Source organism: Oncorhynchus tshawytscha, linkage group LG13 (assembly GCF_018296145.1).
Source record: "Oncorhynchus tshawytscha isolate Ot180627B linkage group LG13, Otsh_v2.0, whole genome shotgun sequence".
NCBI classification, from domain to species: domain Eukaryota; kingdom Metazoa; phylum Chordata; class Actinopteri; order Salmoniformes; family Salmonidae; genus Oncorhynchus; species Oncorhynchus tshawytscha.
In genome coordinates, this window is record NC_056441.1 from 23247075 (window position 1) to 23273377 (window position 26303).

The 26303-nt window shown below is 42.1% G+C and overlaps 1 protein-coding gene across 3 annotated transcripts; it reads left to right on the forward strand.

The window, feature by feature from the left end:
- Window positions 1–370: 370 nt before the first annotated feature.
- On the forward strand, window positions 371–4825 carry LOC112264507 (mucin-5AC). 3 transcript variants are annotated; one of them, XM_024441159.2, is made up of 5 exons: window positions 371–809; window positions 991–1371; window positions 1532–1704; window positions 3030–3208; window positions 3782–4825. In XM_024441159.2, exons 1-5 carry the CDS (start codon window positions 483–485, stop codon window positions 3823–3825), a joined length of 1104 nt encoding a protein of 367 aa, XP_024296927.1. In that variant the 5' UTR covers window positions 371–482; the 3' UTR covers window positions 3826–4825. The 3 variants fall into 3 exon arrangements, with proteins under 3 accessions (XP_024296927.1, XP_024296924.1, XP_024296925.1); XM_024441156.2 differs by having other exon boundaries at window positions 372–809; window positions 3030–3192; window positions 3782–4824; XM_024441157.2 differs by having other exon boundaries at window positions 373–809; window positions 1024–1371; window positions 3030–3192; window positions 3782–4822.
- Window positions 4826–26303: the final 21478 nt, after the last annotated feature.

Here is a 26303-nt window from a genome sequence, read left to right on the forward strand (position 1 = left end):
AAAACACAATTTCAAATGTTGCAACATAAGACTGAAAAGAAGTGCTGGGTCACATGTACAGTTATGAAAGAAAGAAACTTGGAATTCAGGCAAACTTTGGGTGTGTAGGAGGAGGGAGCTTGATTTGGACTCTTCCAGGAAATCTTAAAAGTTGTTTTGATTGAAAAGAAACTTCAGGGTAAAGGAGGAGGAGCTGCGGTGTTCAACCAACAGGACACTGGCAGCCACAGACTGACATGTCTGGATTTGTTTCATTATCCACACTCCATTGAAAATGCCTTTAGGCCCAGGATTCTGCCAATCTGGAACTGAAAGTGGTAAAACACCCACATAGGCCTACCCCCTTACTGTAGAATGCAAACACAATACATTTCCTCATTATAAGTGGTTTGCTAATGTAGACACACTTCAGGTAGAAAAAGAATCCACATCCATCACTCCAGCATTTACCAGAGTTTTACCTCAGTCAGTTGGAGAAGAAAATGAGTTTGTCTGAGTTTGAGATTAAGCTTGGCAGGGAGGTTAAGAAATACCCCAATCTTTACAGTTCAAGAGATACAATAATTAATTATAATGATTGGATTATAGTAGCTCATATTCTCAGCAAAGGTAAAAGAGAAATGGACTTCAGCTTTTGCAGGACAACGTGGAAAAAGATGAGGAAAAACTATGTCAGAGAGCATAATACAAAGATCAAGAGCGGCAATTCAAGTGTTGGACTAAAAGATCCGGAGATATTACAGGAGTTGAACTGGCTCTCCCCCTTCATAAAACACAAAGCCCAACCGACCAACATTCCAGGAGGAGAGGTGAGCTGTGTGTTTGAATGAAGTACCACAATTAGAATCACTCTGAACATTTAGAGGACTTTCTTGTGACTTAATAAAATATTCTTCCTACCTATACTAGGGAGTTTTCTCCTGCTTAAAACAGCATGCTAATATCACTGACTATTTATTCATGTGGTTTACTTAATCCTGTGATGTTCAGTGTGTGTGCGTGCGTGTGTCCCCATTAATGCAGGGTCTGGTAGCAAGAGGGCGAGGAGAGACTGGAGGCAGTCGTGATGCGTCGTTGGACAGATACCACAATTTCACCACCTTGTCCACCCCTGCAGCAGACGGCACCTTTACCCCTCCTGTAACCACACACATCAGACCCTTCAGACACATGTCCACCCTAACACAGTCTGGGGACAGCCTCTCTTCATCTAAACCAAGCTCCAGTTCTACCAGTGGACCAGTCCAACCAAGGAAGAGAACACAGGACAGAGTAGATCAAGCCCCCAGAAAGAACCCTAAGAATGCTGATAAAACCAGAGAGCATGGGGTCAGTAGTATGGGAGGTGGTGATGAAGGTGACACCTTACTTGTGAGTTAATCGTATTTTTGAGTTTCCTCCTGCTTAAAAAATATGCTGATGTCAGAGTACAGACCTAATGTGGTTGACTTAATCCTCTAATGGTCAGCGTACAGTTTTTGTGTGTGTGATCATTAATGCAAACACTTGTTTTTTTAATTATGTCACCAAGGTTCTGCTAGCCGTCGCGAGAGGACAAGGAGAGACTGGAGGAAGTGGTGAGGCGTCGATGGACAGATTCCCCTGTCGTTTCACCCCCTTGTCCACCCCTGAAGCAGACAGCACCTTCACCCCTCCTGTAACCACATCTATCAGACACCCCAGACTAGGGTTGCAAAGCTACCGGTAAATTACTAAAATTATCGGAATCTTCAGTAATTTTGGTAAATAACAAAAAAAATCTATGGCAATCTATGTAATTTTGGTAATTTATACTTTAATAACTTGTAAAACCTTTCATCATTTATATATTATTCATTTATTATATCTATAAATCGGTTTCCATTCAAGTGACGACAGATTTTCATACGAATATTCTAAAATCCACATAAAGAAAATATGCGCATTTTCCCACCAGAGGTGTTTCCACCAAACTGACTTGTCGCAAATCAAAATCAATGACAGCACACATGACAAAAGAAGAAGATATTTTTCGCTTACCAAATTAAAATGTAAAATTCAATGTGTTTCCATTGCATTTTCAACTCTACCATAGTTTTATAGTTTTGCCTCAAAAATGGTTGCGTTAAATAACAAATGTCCCTACTCTGGTCTTGACATTTGAACTTTATCAATAACTAGTAGATACAGTGTGGGTAGGCTGTGTGGGTATGGGTAGTCTACATGGGATTATTATAGATTTTATTAGTCATACAGCTGTAAATGCATCGTCACCAGAATAAGACCCTTTATATTTATTGGAAAGGAGCATCAAGCTCATACACTGTGCACTTTCAACACCCTGTGAAGTTCATCATCATGTATTTATCTGTAGCATAATAAAATCCATGCTTTCCCAAATCGTAGTGGGAGGACCACACGACAAACTATGTCATCGAGTGACTCCAAGTTTACTTTGATATGATGCTTATTATGTCAATATTTGTGCATAAAAGTGTTTCCAACCGCCATTTCTCGCATCAGACATTTTACTGACAGAAAAAAATCACAACCTGTCTAGTGTATTTTGTTTTGTAGACATTTGGAATGTTTAACGACAAATTCGCTGTTTCCATCAAGCCTGTCCCGACATTACTTATCCGACATGTAGGCCTACTACTTGAAAAAAAAGAGGTTGGATGGAAACTCGGTTCCTGACAAAGAGAAATAACTACAAGTTTAAAAAAAAAACTAAATATAAAGTTAATTTCAAACTGAAACCCATATTAAACACCATTGATATTCACTAAATTGATGGTTTATATTTAGGACGTTTTACAGCTTTATCATTCTGTTTTTTATTCATCTTCATCTTATTCAATTATTTAATACATTTTACATGTGATAAGGCCACATTGAGGGCCAGAGATTATTACAGACGCCTGTGATAATCTAAAGTACCCAAAAGGGCCACTAGATGTCTTGTGATAGATTACATAAAATTCTGTTTGTTTACTGTTAAACTTGAGAACTTTCCAGTAATATATCCTCCATTTGCAACCCTACTTCAGACCCACATCTACTCTGAAACAGTCTGGGGGCGGCCCCACTACGCCTAAACCAAGCTCCAGCTCTACCAGTGGACCAGCCCAACCAAGGAAGAGGACACAGCACAGAGTAGAACAAGCCCCCAGCAAGAACCTTAAGACTGCTGATAATACCAGAGAGCATGGGGTCAGTAGTATGGGAGGTAGTGATGATGATGACCCCTTACTTGTGACTTAATTGTATATTCTTCCTACCTGTACTAGAGAGTTTCTTCCTGCTTAAAACAGCATGTTGATGTCACAGAGAATAGACCTAATGTGGTTTACTTAATCCTGTAACGGTCTGTGTGTGTGTGTCAAATCAAATTTATTTGTCACATATACATGGTTAGCAGATGTTAATGCGAGTGTAGCGAAATGCTTGTGCTTCTAGTTCCGACCATGCAGTAATATCTAACAAGTAATCTAACCTAACAATTTCACAACACCTACCTTATACACACAAGTGTAAAGGAATGAATACAAATATGTACATTAATATACATGAATGAGTGATGCCCGAACGGCATAGGCAAGATGCAGTAGATGGTATAGAGTACAGTATATACATATGAGATGAGTAATGTAGGGTATGAAAACATGATATAAAGTGGCATTGTTTAAAGTGGCTAGTGATACATTTAATTACATCAAGATGGCCAGATGCAGTAGATGGTATAGTGTGTGTGTGTGTGTACCCATTAATGCAAACACTTGGTTTCTATTATGTCACCAAGAGTCTGGTAGCGAGAGGACAAGCAGAGACTGGAGGCAGTGGTGAGGCGTCGATAGACAGAGACCTCTGTCGTTTCAACCCATTGTTCACCCCTGCAGCAGGCAGCACCGTTACCCCTTCTGTAACCACACACATCAGACCCACATCTACTCTGAAACAGTCTGGGGGCGGCCCCACTACGCCTAAACCAAGCTCCAGCTCTACCAGTGGACCAGCCCAACCAAGGAAGAGGACACAGCACAGAGTAGAACAAGCCCCCAGCAAGAACCTTAAGACTGCTGATAATAGCAGAGAGCATGGGGTCAGTAGTATGGGAGGTAGTGATGATGGTGACGCTTTACTTAGCCATATTATAATTTCAACGCTAAGTGAAATGCCGCCTGAACTGAAGTCCCAAGCTAAATCAGATATGCTGAAACTGCTTTCTGCAATGCAGGAAAAGTTGTCACAGCATCAGAGTAGTACCAATGTTAATCACTGATTATGTTTTTCAACAGTGAACTTCCATCATTTATACATTAGAATTCACATCAGCATACATTTTAAATAGTAGGAAAATATGTTCTGAATGCTACTTGTGCAGATATTGCATTAACTAGATACTAAAGGACAAAGGCTACATTGACACAGGCAGCCCAAATCTTTTGCCAATACATGGGCAAAGTATCAGAATTAGGCTGCTTGTGTAAACGTAGCCTAAGAATCCTAGTGTACAGATTGAATACTTTTTTCATATTCATTTCAGTTAAATTTGAATTTAATTTGGCAATCATATCCCCAAACATGTGTTCTTATATGACCGAACAGTGTTATAACCGAGGTCTACTGCGCACCACAAGATTGTGTTTTCCCTGTGAGCTAAAGCTTAGGCATTAGTTCAGGGAGCCTCATTGGCTAGTAGTTACACTACATGTTCAATTGTAGAAGATGTTGCACCGTCTACATCTATAAATAATAAAGCTTGCCAACATTCTTTCCTGTCATGCCTGCTAATATGAAAAGCTACAGTTTTCCAAAATAAAAAATGTCAAAACAACGTCTATTTGTGTCAAATATTTGTTTTGTTAACAGACTGATGGTAGTCTTCTTTTCCGGTACATGGGTTATGTGGGGTTGTTTTGTGGCGTGATTGTGTTTTACTAATCCGTATATGATACGAGTCTTGTGACGTGACACTTCTTCCAACCTCTCCGAAGACTGACATGATGAGAACAGATATAGACAATAGCTCTGGGCTGTATGCATCAAGCATCTCAGAGTAGGAATGCCTATTTAGGATCAGTTTTGTCTTTCAGATCACAAAGAATATGTGGATAAGGGGGACCTGATAATATACAAATAAATATTTGTGGGAGTGGAAGACCTGATCCTAGATCAGCACTCGTCCTCAGGGATGCTTTATACTGTACATTCAGTATGGCTCCAGATGCCAAGGCACATCACATGACTTATTGTAAAACCTGACAGATTCTCTGAAGGAAGTTCTTATTAACCAACCCTGTGTTTCAGTCTGTAAATATTGTTATTTGACTGGGATGGTTGCAAGGGTGCATGTAAACCCAACCCACTAATAAATCTGTGCAATAGCCATGTTATTTTTGTCGACCTGCTCGTTACCAATGTTGATCTGAGTCTGTCTCTCCCAGTAGTCAGGTCCCTGATTTGGCAATCCACTCCTGTTTAGGAGTCACTCTGCGGATGTTACTGTCACAGAATACATTTGATATATTTTGTATGGAGCAGCATAAGTTCCATGACTGAAGTTGAAATGAATTGTTTGGTGACTAGGGTTTCAAGATAGTAAACTGGAAGACGATTAATAAATTCCCCTTTAAAGTAGTTTATCAGTTATCAAAATGTCTCCTGGCAGCACCCACATTAACTTTAGCACGTTTTATTATGTAATAATGTTTATGTTTATTATGTCCGTCAGTAAACTTGTCAAAACATTCAAATCACCACAACATGCAGAGGTTAACATGTGAGAGGGAGTAATTATTTCCAATTCAACAGATAAAATGTCTGATTCTAAGCCAGAGTTAGACACCAGGACCCCGGGGCAATATGTATCAAGCTGCTCACATTATTCGTGCTGATCTAGTATCAGGTCCTCCCCTGTCCATGTACTCTCATTCATTATGATCTAAAACTGATCAGTATTATAAATATGATCATTTTGGGGCGGCAGGTAGCCTAGTGGTTAGAGCGTTGGGTGCTGGATCTAATTCCTGAACTGACAAGGTAAAAATCTGTAGTTCGCCCCTGAACAAGGCAGTTAACACACTGTTCCCTGGTAAGCCGTCACTGTAAATAAGAATTTGTTCTTAACTGACTTGCAAAGTTAAATAAAGGTTAAATATAGAAATTAAAAAATAATTAATTCTAAATCTACTTGCCACAGATTCTTTACATGAATGTAATGCCACAAAATATAACAATGTCTGGGTGGTGGTTACAAAAGGTTCAATTTCAGTCAATGTCTTTTTTAAACTTCTTCATATTGTGGTTGGCAGGATAACATTTATTACTCATTTAAAAACAAACTTCCTTCATTTTGTTAATACAATAAGTAGGTATGTGTGAGGCAACATTGATTCCAATAAGGCATGACAGAAAATACAGCATCCTGTTAGAACAAGGCAGGATATAGATACAGCATCCTGTTGGAACAAGGCAGGATATAGATACAGCATCCTGTTGGAACAAGGCATGATATAGATACAGCATCCTGTTGGAACAAGGCATGACAGAAAATACAGCATCCTGTTAGAACAAGGCATGACAGAAAATACAGCATCCCGTTAGAACAAGGCATGATATAGATACAGCATCCTGTTGGAACAAGGCATGACAGAAAATACAGCATCCCGTTAGAACAAGGCAGGATATAGATACAGCATCCTGTTGGAACAAGGCATGACAGAAAATACAGCATCCTGTTGGAACAAGGCATGATATAGATACAGCATCCTGTTGGAACAAGGCATGATATAGATACAGCATCCTGTTGGAACAAGGCATGACAGAAAATACAGCATCCTGTTGGAACAAGGCATGACAGAAAATACAGCATCCTGTTAGAACAAGGCATGACAAAAAATACAGCATCCTGTTAGAACAAGGCATGATATAGATACAGCATCCTGTTAGAACAAGGCATGACAGAAAATACAGCATCCTGTTGGAACAAGGCATGATATAGATACAGCATCCTGTTAGAACAAGGCATGACAGAAAATACAGCATCCTGTTGGAACAAGGCATGACATAAAATACAGCATCCTGTTAGAACAAGGCATGACAGAAAATACAGCATCCTGTTAGAACAAGGCATGATATAGATACAGCATCCTGTTGGAACAAGGCATGATATAGATACAGCATCCTGTTGGAACAAGGCATGTATAGATACAACATCCTGTTGGAACAAGGCAGGATATAGATACAGCATCCTGTTGGAACAAGGCATGATATAGATACAGCATCCTGTTGGAAGAAGGCATGATATACAGTAGATTCAGCATCCTGTTGGAACAAGGCATGATATAGATACAGCATCCTGTTGGAACAAGGCATGTAGAGCTCACATTTTTCCTACTGATGAGTCAACAGAGGTAATAAAAGGTAAGTTCTGAGGGTCAGGTCTTGACATGTCCCTGAGGAAAAGGCAGGAGCCTAACATAATAGCATAATAGAGTTGAGTCAAATAAACAGTCTTGTGACTTCGGGGAAATAGAGATTATATACCTTGTTTGCAATATTTGCTATTGTGAGAAGGTATGGCACAGAGGAGGAGAGATATCTCCCACTGTTCTGTTCTAGCCACAACATGCTCTTCCTCACACTCTCTCTCTCTCAGGCACACCCACACACTCACACACAGTCCTCACTGCTGCACATCTTAGCCTGAGTCCCAGTCTGTTTGTTCCATCATGCCAACTCCTTTTCACTCATGGTGATGCCAAATCTTTGGTAGATTGTAATACAAAAACACACACACGCATGCATGTGCACACACACACAGTACGTTATATCTAAAGGATCATGTGGTGGAAACCCTTTAGTCATCCAGCGGCCATAAAACACCTCTGATTGGTAGTATTACAGACACACCAGCACACAATCACACAAACACCTATTGCTTCTACCTCTCTGGTGAGCATACACACACACACACACACACACACACACACACACACACACACACACACACACACACACACACACACACACACACACACACACACACACACACACACACACACACACACACACATTCTTCAGTCCGTTTATGTTGTCTAATCTCTGCAGAACTTCCAGCTGATAGACTAACACCTGGCTATCTTCATCACTGTGATGCTGGCCAGGAAACTGGTGTGGAGCATAGTGTTAGAGCTATACACCTTCTACCTCTCTGTATCACTCGGACCCTGGAAAACAACACATTTCACAGCAACTACGTGGTGTGTGACAATATAACAGATATATTTTTGACCTCCTTCCTCAACCTGTTCTTCCCGCTGATGGTACCACTGTCCACCCTCATTTGTGTGTGTTATTATAGGTATTCTGTGGTACAGTTATACATCTCTCTATCAATGACTGGGTAACCAACACATGATAAAACTCATGTAATGAAGTTCAAAACTCACTAAAAACAAGAGGCAATAGTGAGAAGTATACTGTTATATACATACACCATACTTTTACTTTTGAATGTGATGAAATTTATGACGGTAATCTATGATTGCAACCAGTTAACAGATATCAATGGTTATCATTGTAACGAGCTCACAGTATGCAAAAGCCACTCGAATGCAAGGAAGGTAAATCTATGTCATTCATTGATGACACGTGGGCCTGCAATTTCTGTTGATGTTATTTGGAGTAATGCATGCTAATCCAATTGTTGGTAAATCATCCAGTTCAAGTAGGGGACACATCAGAAGATTGTGTATATCTCCTTTCAAATAACAAACAGCTGTTTTTCCAATACTGTGCAATGCTACAACATACTGGACTGGATCTGGGATAGTTACACGTTGTTTCTCATAAGTTGTGGGCATATCATGGCAGTGGCTCGTTCTTAAAGTGACGGACATTTAAACAGTATTGGGGAAAACAAAGGGGTGCAAATAAAATCATTTGAAGTCTTGACTGAATTAACGTCAAATCCCACTTTAAATACTGAATGTACAAATAGTTCACCGAAAGTATCAATTTAACGTGACCTTATGGTGAGAGCAAGAGTGACATATCTCCACTTATAAATGTGGCTTTGTATTCGCACACATCCTGTGGCCAGTTAACATGCATGAGGAAATGTCTGCCTGTCCTCTGATCATGCAGGTAACGTCAGTGGACCATTCCTCTATATGTTTGTCAAGGGGGAAGGATAATAACGATGAAAGAAACTACAGAAATGTACAGAAATACAGATGGGGAAAAAAAGCAGATGTACTCTCTAAGTTCTCACCATGATTCCTTGTGCTCTCTAAGTGATCATCTCACACACAGTGACACTGTCAGTGATTATTCCTTGGCCAGTCACTGTATTATGACTCATCCCATACACACACTGACAGTTTTGCACACGCTCAAAGCAACACCAATCCCAGGGAGCCATTTCCAACAATACGAAATCACTGACAAGGATGAGTAATACTGGCAACATAATGTAATGCATACTGAACTGGACTGGACAGGATTGCTGTAGGATTTCTGAGCCAGTACCTCAGGAGTTGCCAGAGACAACAAACTTATGATTTCATCTCTTCATTCTGTGTCATCATCACATTTCTGCTCACATCATAACAAACTAGATCACCAGTGGAGTGTGTTTGCTCTCAAAATAAACTGAATCATAGACAAATGGACATACACTCCTGAAAACTATAGCAACAATCAATTTGATTGCTGCGTATTGTTTTTATACTAAAGGGAATTAAATGTACCGAATAAATAGGTTGTGTCATTGTGTCCTAGTCGTACAATGCCTCCCACATACACCATCATGTTCATCTGAAGGGCCCAGACATGGATCTCACACTGCCAGGAGGTGGACAGGGGAGGTTGAGGAAGGAGATGGTCTGGATGGCCTTTACCATCAGCCAGAACACAATTACTCCCTCTGGGGACAAGAGATGGAGGAGAGGGGAGATACTGTAGAAGAGAGAAAGGAGAGTGGAGAGAGAAGAATGTAAATTGTCAAAATAATGAGAGAATAATACTGCCAGTTAAACATGATGTAAAAGATTGAAGACTAGGTATACTTAAACCAGGAGTGAACAATCTTAACACTCTTGACTAGTCCATAATGTTATAACTGTCAATAATGTAATAGCTTTTTTTGTTATTTCTAATGTAATAATTGGCCCATAGCAATAGATAGAGAGAGATAGAGTGATATAGACAGATACTGTATAAGGTGTAGTACCTCTGACACTACGGTCCACACCAGAGCCTTGCATAAATAAGTAAAGAATGTGTGTGTGTGTGTGTCTCGGGGAGGGGATGTTAAACCTGCTTATTGTAGTACAGTACTGTACCCTGTCCATGTGTCTCTACATATACAGTGGGGAGAACAAGTATTTGATACACTGCCGATTTTGCAGGTTTTCCTACTTACAAAGCATGTAGAGGTCTGTAATTTTTTTATCATAGGTACACCTCAACTGTGAGAGACGGAATCTAAAACAAAAATCCAGAAAATCACATTGTATGATTTTTAAGTAATTAATTAGCATTTTATTGGATGACATAAGTATTTGATCATCTACCAACCAGTAAGAATTCCGGCTCTCACAGAACTAAACTCGTTACCTGTATAAAAGACACCTGTCCACACATTCAGTCAAACAGACTCCAACCTCTCCACAATGGCCAAGACCAGAGAACTGTGTAAGGACATCAGGGATAAAATTGTAGACCTGCACAAGGTTAGGATGGGCTACAGGACAATAGGCAAGCAGCTTGGTTAGAAGGCAACAACTGTTGGCGCAATTATTAGAAAATGGAAGAAGTTCAAGATGACGATCAATCACACTCGGTCTGGGGTTCCATGCAAGATCTCACCTTGTGGGGCATCAATGATAATGAGGAAGGTGAGGGATCAGCCCAGAACTACACGGCAGGGCCTGGTCAATGACCTGAAGATAGCTGGGACCACAGTCTCAAAGAAAACCATTAGTAACACACTACGCCGTCATGGATTAAAATCCTGCAGCGCACGCAAGGTCCCCCTGCTCAAGCCAGCGCATGTCCAGGCCCGTCTGAAATTTGCCAATGACCATCTGGATGATCCAGAGGAGGAATGGGAGAAGGTCATGTGGTCTGATGAGACAGAAATAGAGCTTTTTGGTTTAAACTCCACTCGCCATGTTTGGAGGAAGAAGAGGATGAGTACAACCCCAAGAACACCATCCCAACTGTGAAGCATGGAGGTGGAAACATCATTCTTTGGGGATGCTTTTCTGCAAAGGGGACAGGACGACTGCACCGTATTGAGGGGAGGATGGATGGGGCCATGTATCGCGAGATCTTGGCCAACAACCTCCTTCCCTCAGTAAGAGCATTGAAGATGGGTCGTGGCTGGGTCTTCCAGCATGACAACGACCTGAAACACACAGCCAGGGCAACTAAGGAGTGGCTCCGTAAGAAGCATCTCAAGGTCCTGGAGTGGCCTAGCCAGTCTCCAGACCTGAACCCAATAGAAAATCTTTGAAGGGAGCTGAAAGTCTGTATATTGCCCAGTGACAACCCCGAAACCTGAAGGATCTGGAGAAGGTCTGTATAGAGGAGTGGGCCAAAATCCCTGCTGCAGTGTGTGCAAACCTGGTCAAGAACTACAGGAAACGTATGATCTCTGTAATTGCAAACAAAGGTTTCTGTACCAAATATTAAGTTCTGCTTTTCTGATGTATCAAATACCTATGTCATGCAATAAAATGCAAATGAATTACTTAAAAATCATACAATGAGATTTTCTGGATTTTTGTTTTAGATTCTGTCTCTCACAGTTGAAGTGTACCTATGATAAAAATTACAGACCTCTACATGCTTTGTAAGTGGGAAAACCTGCAACATCGGCAGTGTATCAAATACTTGTTCTCCCCACTGTATATATGTGTGTTGTCTGTTTCAGTATGATATGTTAGATAAAGGAATAACGACAGACACCAATGTCAGGTTCAATAGCCTTGTTTGTGCCTTGTACGAATGGCTACAACTGGAGTCCGGGGAACAGTCCGGCTAGTCGATTGCCTATCAACTAGACTCCGTAACATTGTCCCCCCTCATCCATTCCTCACCTGTTCCTGTGTCTGTTGCTGAGGCTGTCTTCTACCAGTGTCTGTATCGAGGAAAGAGTAGAGTGGCTCATCTGCTATCTACTCGGCACTCTACGGTCCCCGGGAATAGCCTGGCACGGTCACTTACTCAACACCCACAACAACTCCACTGCAGGCTCGTCCTGCCTCTGGCTCTCTGCCTAGACAGTCACACAAAGACCACCACCTCACAGGTTGGCCCAATGCCACAAGGCCCTTTGGGAAATAAGAAAATATCATATGTCTGCCAAACACAGGCTTCTCTGACATTATCACTTAATAAATGAACCCAACCCAGCCTCAATAAGGAACACGTTCAAATCAATACAAAATCAACAGGGTTGAGTTCAGGTGGATGAGAATGTACACATTGAGTATTTGTGTGTGTGTGTGTGAGTGAATGAATGGACAATGGAGGAGAATCCTAGGCTGGATGCCTGGTTGGATATAATTTAAAGTTTGCGGTAACAGTACACACACACAGCCTTTTCATTGAGTGGATACAACACAAAAGAGTTAGTGAGAGCCACACAATGGACAACCACACAGTAAAGCCATGTAGCTAGCTAGTGTACCTATACCTTGATTACTGAAGAAGCAGGGAAGGGATAGAAAGGTGCCACCACTGCCACATTCAACTTAGTAGAGCAAATGAATGGGAACTGTACAGTAGTAAGCTAGACTGTTCTTTCATTCTTCCACGTTGCTGTAGATGAGTGATGATGACTTTAAGAACATCAAATGTATCCATAATTCCATCAGGACATGCCGACCCTTTGCTTGAGTGAGTGAAGCGAGGAGGTAAGGAAGTCGGAAGGGCGATGACTCAAAAGCGTAAGAATGACGCTGTTAAGATCAGAGATTCGCCCCGAGTATACACCTTTGTTCGAGGTGTTCATACCTTCGTCTCCTGATTACAAACCAAGTAATCTTACTTATAGGTCTTCATGCTCTCTTGAGAACCTTGATGATCTCGAAATGGAGCAAGTCTGCAGTGGTAAGTGTTCTGAAGTTCAGACGGTCCAGGATATAGTGTGCCTTCCTGCTGCGACAGGTGTTGTAGAGTCCTCTGACGTTTGCCCTGAGTCCTACCAGAGATGATTTTGGACCGGTATGAGTGAGATTTTTGGAAAGAGTGGATTCCTGTTTTTTTGACGACTCAAACGTTGTGTCAAGCTGGGTAAAGGACGAACTGGGAGTGGTTACATCTGTGAAAGTTTCGAGAAGTGGAAAGGTTCACATTTTTTGTATTTGCCTGCCAGAGGAAGCGGTCGCTTCAAGTCCTGTGGCTCGGGGCTCAACCTGTGGTGTGTTTTGCTCTCCGGAGTAGATACCGCTAAAAGGGGTGATCAGTGGGATAGATTTGAGTGTAGAGGTGGATCAAGTGAAAACCAATATTCCTAGTGTTCTGATGCCCGCCGTTTGGTGAGACGTATACCCGGTGGCAATGGTAAAACTGAGAATACCCTGTCTGTCTTGTTGAGCTTTGACACAGAGTTTCTACCTGAGAAGGTCAGGCTAGGTCATATTTGCTATTCTGTGAGGGCCTATGTTCCGAACCCACTTTGGTGCTTTAGGTGCCATGGATTCGGACATGTTACAGCAGTGTGTAGAAGGCAGATCCCATGATGTGAGGAATGTGCAAGAGGGCATAGTCAGAGGGAGTGTACAGTTGGGATAGAGAAAGCACTGTGTGTCAACTGTGAGAGAGAGACAGGTTGATATTACCAGAGTTTGAGTAGGGCAGTGAAGAGAGTAGAGGATAGCCCAAGGATGAATGTGTTGACTGGGAGGCCCCCAGAGAGTAGGCCTGAAGAGAGAGAGCCAGAGAGTAAGGTTGGATTTCTTGAGTTTATTGCCATGGTGATCACCTACACTGCACTTTGTCTCTGAACACCTTTGTGTAAACAGAAGACAGACGCCACAAACTTGTTGTCACTGAAAACTCCTATAGGCTGCAACTGTTAAAACAGCTTAAAACAGCGCACAGTAAGAGTGTATTTTGCAGTTGTGAAATTAGCGCAGGCTCTGGCTGGACCACTCAAGGACATTCAGAGACTTTTCCCGAAGAAACTCCTGCGTTGTCTTGGCTGTGTGCTTAGGTTCATTGTCCTATTGGAAGGTGAACCTTCGCACCAGTCTGAGGTCCTGAGCGCTCTGGAGCAGGTGTTCATCAAAGATCGCTATTTAGTGTGCTCTGTTCATCTTTCCCTGGATCCCGACTAGTCTTCCAGTCCCTGCCGCGGAAAATCATCCCAACAGCATGATACTGCCACCATAGGGCTGGTGTCAGATTCCCTCCAGACATGATGCTTGTCAGTCAGGCCAAAGAGTTCAATCTTAGTTTCATCAGACCAGATAATCTTGTTTCTCATGGTCTGAATATCTTTTAGGTGCCTTTGGGCAAACTCCAAGCGGGCTGTCATGTGCCTTCTACTGAGGAGTAACTTCCATCTGGCCACTCTACCATAAAGGCCTGATTGGAGGAGTGCTGTAGAGATGGTTCTCCTTCTGGAAGTTTCTACTATCTCCACAGAGGAACTCTGTCAGAGTGACCATCGGGTTATTGGTCACTTCTCTAAAGAAGGCACTTCTCCCCCAATTGCTCAGTTTGGCCGGGTGGCCAGCTCTACAAAGAGTCTTGGTGGATCCAAACTTCATCAATTTAAGAATGATGGAGGCCACTGTGTTCTTGAGGACCTTCAATGCTGCTGACATTTTTTGGTACCCTTCCCCAGATCTGTGCCTCGACACAATCCTGTCTCGGAGCTCAACTGGCAATTACTTTGACCTCATGGCTTGGTTTTTGCTCTGACATGCACTGTTAACCTTATATAGACAGGTGTGTGCCTTTCAAAATCATGTCAAATCAAGTAGTAGCAATATCTCAAGGATGATCAACAGAAACAGGATGCACCTGAGCTTAATATCCCTCTCTCTCTCAAAGTAAAGATACAGAGTAATAGTAGAAATAACTTAATAGAAAATGACTTAAGTAAAAGTCCCCCAGTAAAATACTACTAGAGTAAAGGTATTTGTGTCACGGCTTTCTTCCTGCGAAGGAGAGGCGGACCAAAACGCAGCGTGGTTGAAGTTCATGGTTCTTTAATAAGAGACACTTAACATGAACAAACTACAAAACAATAAACGTGAAAACCGAAACAGTCCTAACTGGTGCATAAAACACAAAGACAGGAAACAATCACCCACAAAATACCCAAAGAATATGGCTGCCTAAATATGGCTCCCAATCAGAGACAACGATAAACACCTGCCTCTGATTGAGAACAAATCCAGGCAACCATAGACTTACCTAGACTCCTAAAAGAACACAACCCCATAAATCTACAAAAACCCCTAGACAAGCTAAAACACATAAATCACCCATATCACACCCTGGCCTAACCAAAATAATAAAGAAAACAAAGATAACTAAGGCCAGGGCGTGACAATTTGGTTTTAAATATACTTAAGTATCAAAAGTAAATGTAATTGCTAAAATACTTTTAAAATAAGTTTTGCAAGTAAAAGTATACATAATTTAAAATTCTGTATGTTAAACAAACTAGATTGCACCATTTTTTAAGTATTTTTATTGAAGGATAACCAGGGGCACACTCCAACATAATTGACAAAATAAGCAGTTTTTAGTGAGTCCGCCAGATCAAAGGCAATAGGGATGACCATGTGTGGAGTAAAAAGTACATTATTTTCTTTAGGAATGTAGTGAAGTAAAAGTAAAAGTAGTCAAAAATAAACATAGTAAAGTACAGATACCCCAAAAAACTACTTAAGTAGTACTTTAAAGTATTTTTTACTTGAGTACTTAATACACCACTGGTTTCTTCCTATGTTCCTTCCTTTCTAGGGAGTTTTTCCTAGCCACTGTGCTTCTTTATCTACATTGCTTGCTCTTTGGGGTTTTAGGCTGGGTTTCTGTATAAGCACTTTGTTACATCTGCTGGTTTAAAAAGGGCTATATAAATAAATGTGATTGATTGATTGAGGAGATCCATCTGGTAAGCACAAATTCCCCACTGGGGGATGATTGATAAAAGGGTTGAAGCTCATCTGAATTGTAGTCATGCATGTCAAATGATGCACATTAAGTATTATATCCCCAGAATCAAATGCAAAGATAGCCATCTATGTCTTCTACTGTAGCAAGCAAAGCAGACTGTAAAGGGGAGAATTTGATCTTTCAAACGATACCAAATGTATGTCTGTATGGCAAATATTCAAGTAGTACCTGTTGATTGTAACATGGTAATCTTGGCATTGAGAGAACACATTCGCTGTCGCTGTCCGTGGCAGTAGAGATTTAAAAAACTACCAACTGTGTGTGCCAGCTATAGCTGATCCGAATCATTTGATATAATTGAAGTAGCACCAAACTGACAATAATATTGAAGCCTTTAGGGAGGTAGCTAGCATTATCACTAGAACAAGATTGACTGTCAATAGCATTGTTAGCTAGAATATGAATGGTACAATTTATTTTCTCAAATCAACCTGCATTTATATAGCTTGATGTTCACCTAATGCCACCTTGTGCTGTTAAGTCGAATTACAACAACAGAGATAAAACGGGTTTCTACATCTGAATTAATAAACAAATTGGAATTCCAGTTTTTACATATCCTTAAACATAAGCGGACTGTGTCATTTAATATAATTTTTGTTGTATTTTATATTTCTATGATGATAGATCACAATACTCTTGAATTTAAACCTCAATGCAATTTCTTACTAGAACAGTATTCTTGGCTTTACAATCATACCTGCTTATCAATAATGATAGATTAATGTGTTACGTCCGTCGTTAGATGAATGAGACCAAAGCGCAGCGTGGAAAGTATTAATGATTTTTAATACTGAACTCCGACAAAACAACAAAAACGAACGTAAAGTTCTGCAGGTTATACAGCAACTAACAAAATCAAGATCCCATAATCTAAGGTGGGAAAAAGGTCTGCCTAAGTATGATCCCCAATCAGAGACAACGATAAACAGCTGCCTCTGATTGGGAACCATACTAGGCCAACAAAGAAATAGAAACATAGATTTTCCCACCCAAGTCACACCCTGACCTAACCAAATAGAGTATAAAAAAAAGTGCCTGAACCTAACCTATAGGGGAGGGTCCGGGTGGGCATGTCATCTCGGTGGAGGCTCCGGTGCGGGATGCAGACCCCGCTCTGCTTAAGGCTCCCCCCACTTTGGTGGCGCCTCTGGTGCGGAGACCGTCGTTGGAGGCTCCGGACTGCAGACCATCGCTGGAGACTCCGGACCTTGGATCCTCACTGGAGGCTTCGATCCATGGGTCATCACTTGAGGCTTTGAACCATGGGTCATCACTGGAGGCTTCGTGCCATGGATCATCACTGGAGGCTCCGGGCCATGGATCATCACTGGAGGCTTCGTGACATGGATCATCACTGGAGGTTTCATGCCATGGATCATCACTGGAGGCTTCGGGCCATGGATCATCACTGGAGGTCTGGAGTGTAGAGCTGGCACAACCCGTCCTGGCTGGATGCTCACTATAGCCCGGCAAGTGCGGTGCGCTGGCACAGGACGCACTGGGCTGTGAAGGCGCACTGGAGGCATAGTGCGTAGAGCTGGTGCAGGATATACTGGGCTGTGGAGGTGCACTGGAGGTCTGGAGTGTAGAGCTGGCACAACGCGTCCTGGCTGAATACCCCCTGTAGCACGGCAAGTGCGGGGAGCTGGCACAAGCCGCATTGGGTTGTGCTGGCGAACTGGGGATACCTTGCGTAGAGCTGGCGCAGGATATTCTGGGCCAAGGAGATGCACCGGAGACCAGGACTGCTGAGTCGGCACAATCCATCCTGGACAGATGATCACCTTAGCACGGCAAGTACGGCAAGCAGGCGCAGAATGCACCGGGCTAGGGGTGCGCACTGGAGGCACGGTGCCCAGATCCGGAAAACATGGTATCTGAACCGTGACCAACTCCTCATCGTAATTACAGGGAGTTGGTTCTTGTTCCCACCATGCTCCGCTCGCCACCTCATGTGCTTCCCCCAAATAGTTTTTTTGGAGGCTGCCTCTCGGGCGGCCGTCGTTTCCTTGATTCATGGTTTCGTCGCCGTTCCTCTGTCGCTGCCTCCGCCTGCTTCCATGGCAGGGTCTTGTACCCTGCCATTACCTCCTCCCAGGTTCAGGATGTCCTTCACTCCTGGGCACGCTGCTCGGTCACTTGGTGGTGGGATCCTCTGTTACGTCCGTCGTTAGATGAACGAGACCAAAGCACAGCGTGGAAAGTATTCATGATTTTTAATACTGAACTCCGACAAAACAACAAAATACAAAACGAACGTAAAGTTCTGCAGGCTATACAGCAACTAAAAAAATCAAGATCCCACAATTTAAGGTGGGAAAAAGGGCTGCCTAAGTATGATCCCCAACCAGAGACAACGATAAACAGCTGCCTCTGATTGGGAACCATACCAGGCCAAACAAAGAAATAGAAACATAGATTTTCCCACCCAAGTCACACCCTGACCTAACCAAATAGAGAATAAAAAAGTCTCTCTAAGTTCAGGGCGTGACAGAATGAAACAATATTTCTGTGTTATATTATGATTCACAGTCGCTACATTATCTATTCTGATTTACTGATATTTATACATTGAATTGATAATCACTTTTCTGTCTTTGTCTTGTATTTGCACATGACATATTAGTTTTAACCAGCAGTGGGATCTTAGAGCCTTGTCCATCAACATTTTCAGCAGGAAAAAGAGAGCTTGCAGTTGTCAGAGTGAGCCAGTAAAAGGTTAGCATCTTCTGTAATACGTCAACCTACCACATGATTTCTCACACGGCTTTATGATTAAAAGCTGCTCTACAGAAATTGTTTCACCTTTCCATGGATTAAAGTAGTCAGTCATAATAAGGCCTGCGAGGCCGTGGTATAGTGGATATACACTGAGTGTACAAAACATTAATAACACCTTCCTAATATTGAGTTGGACCCTCCCATTTTGCCCTCAGAACAGCCTCAATTCGTCGGGGCATGGACTCTACAAGTTGTCGAAAGCATTCCACAGGGATGCTGGCCCATTTTGACTCCAATGCTTCCCACAGTTGTGTCAAGTTGGCTGGATGCCCTTTGGGTGGTGGACCATTCTTGATATACATGGAAAACTGTTGAGCGTGAAAAAAAAGCAGCATTGCAGTTCTTGATTCAAACCAGTCCACCTGACACCTACTACCATACCCTGTTCAAAAGCACTTACATCTTTTGTCTTGCCTATTCAGGCTGTGAGTGGCACACATACACAATCCATGTCTCCATTGTCTCAAGGCCTAAAAATCCTTCCTTATCCCGTCTCCGCCCTTTCATCTACACTGATTGAAGTGGATTTAACAAGTGACATCAATAAAGGATCATAGCTTTCACCTGGTCAGTCTGTCATGGAAAGGTTCCTAATGTTTTCTACACTCAGTGAAGTCGTGACATGTATAATGCCAAGTGGTGTTCTTGGCACAACGCACAGTGGAGTGCTTGTACACACCCCTAAACCCATTGTTTTTATGAAACGGTTACCAATTATTCAGAACAAGATTTATGAAATGTTTTGTGATCAGATTTGAAGTAATAAGCTCTAAGTAATTTAGCTTTCAGAATGGACAATCTCAAGGAGTTCGAGTCTTTGTTATGTTGCTAGTGTGTACAGTGTGTTGGAACTGTACACAAGGAAAACTTCAACAACTTAGTATAAGGACCTCATTGTCTTTCAGTGTCAACCCTAACTACATGGACAAGACACCTTTCTCCACAACACATATCCAATTCTCCAAAAGCAGCAATCCCAAGATTGCTTATGATGGTGTTCCATACATGCCTGGTGGTCAGAAGATTATGGAATGCCAATTCTGTCCAGAATATAAGAAGAAAATCTATGAGCGCACACCTTGCTGAGTAGACAAGAAAAGACTGAAGCTGCAAGGTTCAAAGAAGAAGGGTTGTGAAGCAACTATATCAGTCCAACAGACATGTAGGTTACCTGACTATGCAGTGACAACAACAAAATACATTGACTTGGCTAAAGTCAGGCTGACAGAAAGTCCGCTAAACGACTTAGCACATGGCAAAGAAGTGAGAGTTGGCCAGAGCACATACCATGCATGCATAGAGGCCTTTCAGGGATGGCTCCGACCAGGCAAAATACAGTGGACTGACTGACTGGTAAGAAAGGGAACATTAGATGCTATAGAAGGCACTATGTCAAGACTAGGATGTCCAATATTGCTCCCAAGCCGATGGACAGAGCATAGTATCCCTGTATCTCTGAAATCACATACACCGGTCAAAGGTCAGACAGAGTACTTCCAGCCAATAAAAACTGTCTACAGCCAGACCAGAGCAGTCAGACAAGACCAGACCAGACCAACCTACCATAGACAACAAGCAGTATGATGACACCCTCCTCTTCTTCCACCAGGAGAAGATGGAGAGGTACAACACCACCTGTCTAATTGATGCTACACATTAGACCACAAAATACGACCATGCTCTCTTCCTAATGTGTCCAGACCAACTGTGGATGCATTTCTGTTGCATCCTTTATCATCCACTCGGAGAAGAGCTGGAACTCCACATGGGAACACACATCCTGAATCTCCAGAGTGTTTTTCCTGCTGCACAGATTTATCTCTGTGATTTCCATCGGGAGCAGGCTTGGACTTGCAGGGTAAGGAACAGCAAGCAAGGACTGACATCTGAGGAGGAGACGCTGCTAAGGATGCTGCACAGAATTGCCTCTGCACCACCAGGAAAAGGGAGCATAGATGGAATCTACAGACTTCGTGTTGAAGGCATCTACTTTGTGGGAGAAAGCACAAGTTCGATCATGGCTGGAAACAAATGAGTTATCCATTCCTGTGAGGAGGTGGGAGATAACACTTAGCATGCAGCAATGGACTCCAACAACAGTATGGAATCTCAGAACAAGATACTGAAACACACTATAATACAATAATATAATAGGTTCTGTCAACAAAATCATTGACAATAATAATAACCAATAATGAAATCAACATAATCAGTAAACTCTTCAAGCAGAGGTCCTTATCTGTTTTATGGGCCTACTGTAAGTAGCCTATACGCAGCCAAATCAGAAAGATGAATGTGGTCAGAAACCTACTAAAGCAGCACCGCCCCTTCAAGATTCTGAGCCTGCCTGGCAGGGTTGGTCCTGCAAAGCCAAAGCCCCTTGATTGGAGAGCATAATATACAAGGAAATTCTCAAAGCTCCTAATGAGAACCGTGACGTCCTTGTACCTAGGGGATTCCGGTGGGGTGCCCCCACCCAGGCAGTGCTGGCAACACTAGCTGAGGTAACCCATGGGGAGTGGGTCACACTCCAACATTCAGAGGGGGCATATTATTGTGGCCCTGGTGGCACTGACTGCACAGAGATGCTTGGGGACCAGTGTGTGTGTGTTTCAGGGGAAGGGGGTGTATCTGATCTCCATCACATAGGACTTGACAACGGTTCATTAAATCTCCCCATTTTTTGGTCAATTTTGCATGCCTTATCAAACAGCTGCAACTGTATATGTGTAGCATGGCTCATTCTGCGTTGGGTACTTTTAATTAGGACGCTGCCACAACTGAAGGTCTGCTAGTTGAATTATTTTTATTTGCCCTGCACACGAAGAGACAACACACATTATGTTAACCCTTGGCTCAGTCCTAGCTCTCAGGCACCTGCGCAAGCACATGGACACTCACTCAAACACTGTCCCAAGTACTCACAAGTTACAATAGATACCCCAGTTAGCGAGCTTTGTGAAACTTGTTAACATAAATCTTTATATTATCCACATTGTAACAAACTTATGGTAGCATAACAGTTTGTGTAACATTATGACGGTTTTATATTAAACAATTTCGGAGCCAAGGACAACATACCTTGCTAGCCAAAGGTCAGGTAAAAGAGAACAATAAGGGGGTACGGAAATACAGATAACCCGCGATGGGCCAAACCAAAATATACAAAACTTTTACAATCACATGTATGTACAATATTGATATGAAAAAGTGTTTGTACACCAAAGAAAAACATTAGCTATGCAGCTGTAATTAACTAAAAAAATACACTGAATTATTATTATTATTATTATCATCAAATTATTAACATCCCCTCTTGACCTGGCCTATTTGAATTGGTCCCTGTGTGCAATTTGGTGCATAATCTAGGGGAACAACATCACACTGCTACATATGCATTCGTAAATCAAGTCCTTTCTTGAGTTGGGCTCTGGGATGGAACTACTGTTGAGCATCTGAGTTCATGGTTGTTTGTTGGGAAAGGGTTTGAGTGTGTATGAGTGTTTTGTGTGTGTGTATGTATCCCACAACTGCTGCTAGGGAGAAAATATGTGAGGGACAATATGGGATGAATTACAATAATTGTTTGCTAAAATAGTAATTGCTTGCCAAAAATGTGGAGTGGAGGATAATTGGAGGTTTACATCCTTTTCTGGCCCATGGTGTTGTATGTGAATGTTTATCCATTTAAGCTAGGAAAAGAGACCCTTATACCCAGTCCTGGACCACACACCCACTCCACTGAATAGCAGGCTAGTGATTGCTTTGCAGCACTTGCAGTTAGCCACTAATTCCTTCCAAACCACTCATTGCTGAGTTTGCGATTTCCAATTTATTGTGTAATGTTCATGTCCAATGGCCCATGAGCACTGACACGTTTTAGAATTAATTTATCTTCATATGACAAGGTTTGAAAAGGATTTGCCAGTAGATTGTCGACTTGATTCATGATGATGACTGCTTGTCTAGCTTGCTAGCTAAGATTTTGAAAGTACGGTGTTCACATGATCAGTCCAATCAAAGCTACGGTAGATATAACATGATTTGATGTCATTTTATCTGTGGCCAATGACTTTGAGCCTTCTTGGATGGGCACTTCTAATGTAAATCTATGGCAGCACCCAAGGGGCTTGAATTCTCTGTGAAGACTCCAAGCATGAGAAAGGGTTAAAACAGAGGCTTTGATTCCACTCATAAATTATATTACATGTAATTCAATTTCAATTTAAGGGGCTTTATTCGCATGGGAAACATATTTTACATTCCCAAAGCAAGTGAAATAATGTATCTACAGTTGAAGTCGGAAGTTTACATACACCTTAGCCAAATACATTTAAACTCAGTTTTTCACAATTCCTGACATTTAATCCTAGTAAAAAGTCCCGTTTTTAGGTCATCTAGGATCACCACTTTATTTTAAGAATGTGAAATGTCAGAATAATAGTTGATAGAGAATGATTTATTTCAGCTTTTATTTCTTTCATCACATTCCCAATGGGTCAGACATTTACATACACTCAATTAGTATTTGGTAGCATTGCCTTTAAATGGTTTAACTTGGGTCAAACATTTCAGGTACCCTTCCACAAGCTCCCCGCAATAAGTTGGGTGAATTTTGGCCCATTCCTCCTGACAGAGCTGGTGTGACTGAGTCAGGTTTGCAGGCCTCCTTGCTCGAACACGATTTTTCAGTTCTGCCCTCAAATTTTCAATAGGATTGAGGTCAGGGCTTTGTGATGGCCACTCCAATACCTTGGCTTTGTTGTCCTTAATCCAGTTTGCCACAACTTTGGAAGTATGCTTGGTGTCATTGTCCATTTGGAAGACCCATTTGCGACCAAGCTGTAACTTCCTGACTGATGTCTTGAGATGTTGCTTCAATATATCCACATAATTTTCCTGCCTCATGATGCCATCTATTTTGTTAAGTACACCAGTCCCTCCTGCAGCAAAGGACCCTCACAACATGATGCTGCCACCCAGAGCTAGTAGCTAGTTGTGCAAGACATTATATAGATGAAATGATAAGTACCATATCATTTTTAAATGTGTGCATGGTCTTCTCCTTTGAGAAAACAACTGCTGATTCAAAGAGGGTGTGGCGGATATTACAACACTTCCGCAGTAGCCGCCAGGAGGATATTCTTGTGCATCCTCTGCTGAAGTAAGTAATCGCCAGGAGGATATTCTTGTGCATCCTCTGCTGAAGTAAGTAATCGCCAGGAGGATATTCTTGTGCATCCTCTGCTGAAGTAAGTAATCGAGGAGGGGAGAATACTGCTCCGTTCACCTACTAACAAATGTACACTTTCCTGGGGCCACTCGACCACTTATCGGTTTATGGGTCAAGGACAGAGGAATCGAGTCGAGGACAGAGAACAGACTTTACCTGATTGAGAATTTCCCTGTGTGTGAGAGTTTGAAGAGAATCCCCTGCTTGCTACATCATTTTTTATTAAACCACCAGATGGCGTTATCCTCTTAGGGAAGATCCCTCTAGTCTAGTAGGGTCACCGTGGCCTGCTATGATGGTAAATGTGATATTTCAGATACATGAACAGGGTTCCAGTGCCCACAGACACCCATCTCATTCCCAGGACTTTAAGAGTCTATTGACGCACCGGCGTGTCAATTTAAGTAACATACCAAAAAAAAACACATCAAAATGTGTCAGTTAAAGCTAGAGATGTTTTTTTTGCATGGGCCGCATCTCAACTCACTGCATCTGCGGTGGTAGGGGACCGAGCTGCAGTGGTAGGGGACCGAGCTGCAGTGGTGTTTGTCAGACCATGAGACAACCCGAAAATCTATCTTCTCACGAAATGTCTGTAGCGTCCAAAAGGTCTACAAACTATTTACACTCTATGGAAAGGGGAGATTCTCACGACCACTGGTGTTCTCTGTTCTGCTCTACGACCCTCACAAGTGGACTCGTCTGAAGGTAACGGTACCGGTTTAAAAAATTGTTGGAGGTAGTTTTGTGTCCATTGGTCTGATGAGTGCAAATTTGAGATTTTTGGTTCCAACTGCCGTGTCTTTTTGAGACGCAGAGTAGGTGAAAGGATGATCGCCACATGTGAGGTTCCCACCCTGAAGGATGGAGGAGGTGGTGTGATGGTGCTTTGCTGGTGACACTGATTTATTTAGAATTCAAGGCATACTTAAACCAGCATGGCTACCACAGCATTCTGCAGCGATACACCATCCCATCTGGTTTGCATTTATTGGGACAATAATTTGTTTATCAACAGGACTATGACCCAAAACACACCTCCAGGCTTTGTAAGGGATACTTGACCAAGAAGGAGCGTGATGGAGTGCTGCATCAGATGACCTGGCCTCCACAATCTCTCGACCTCAACCCAATTGAGATGGTTTGGAATGAGTTGGACCACAGAGTGAAGGAAAAGCAGCCAACAAGTGCTGAGCTTATGTGGGAACTCTTCCAACAGTCTTGAAGAAGAATTCCAGGTGTAGCTGGTTGAGAGAATGCCAAGAGTGTGCAAAGCTTTCATCAAGGCAAAGGGTGGCTACTTTAAATAATCTAAAATATATTTTGATTTGTTTAAAACTTTTTGGTTACTACATGATTCCATGTGTTATTTCATAGTTTTGATGTCTTCACTATTATTCTACAATGTAGAAAATAGTAAAAATAAATGCAAAACCCTTGAATGAGTAGGTGTGCCCAAACCTTTGACTGGTATTGTATGTAAAAAATAAAAAATAAAAAAACATTTTGTTTAAATATTTTGTGTATGATACTTAAAGCGGCCACGACGTCTTAGATTTACATGGGTAATGGCACAGAGTAAATTGTAGCAATGTAAAGCACTCATAGGCCCCTTAGTGAGTGAATGAGTGTGGGAAGAGTAAATGTCCTAGGATGAATGAAAACAATGTTAACAACCTGCTTGAGTTATTGTTATTATGAGTTATGGAGCTGGCAACACCAAGGTTGTGGGTTCAATTCCCACATTGGCTACATTTACTGTGTGTGTTAAGTGTAAGTGGTTTAGGATAGAGCCACCTGCTGAAGTGACTGTAGCAGAGAGCCGTGAGAGACACATTAAACCGGTCTTTGTGTCTGTGTCTGCGTGTGTGTTAGCGTTATAGCCGCTCTGTCATCCTGTGGGATTAACAGTACTTCTGAACAGCCCAGGGTTTCCCATCATCCTATGGTTCTAAAATGAACTTAGCCTTCAGATGCTTTTTGGGAAACCGGGCCCTGATTACTCCACTCCTCTAAACACCTTATAATCCACACGTGCCACATGGGCAGGACAAGCACGTCACACTTCTCTAAGAGGAGCGCTGAGGCAGTGTGGGAA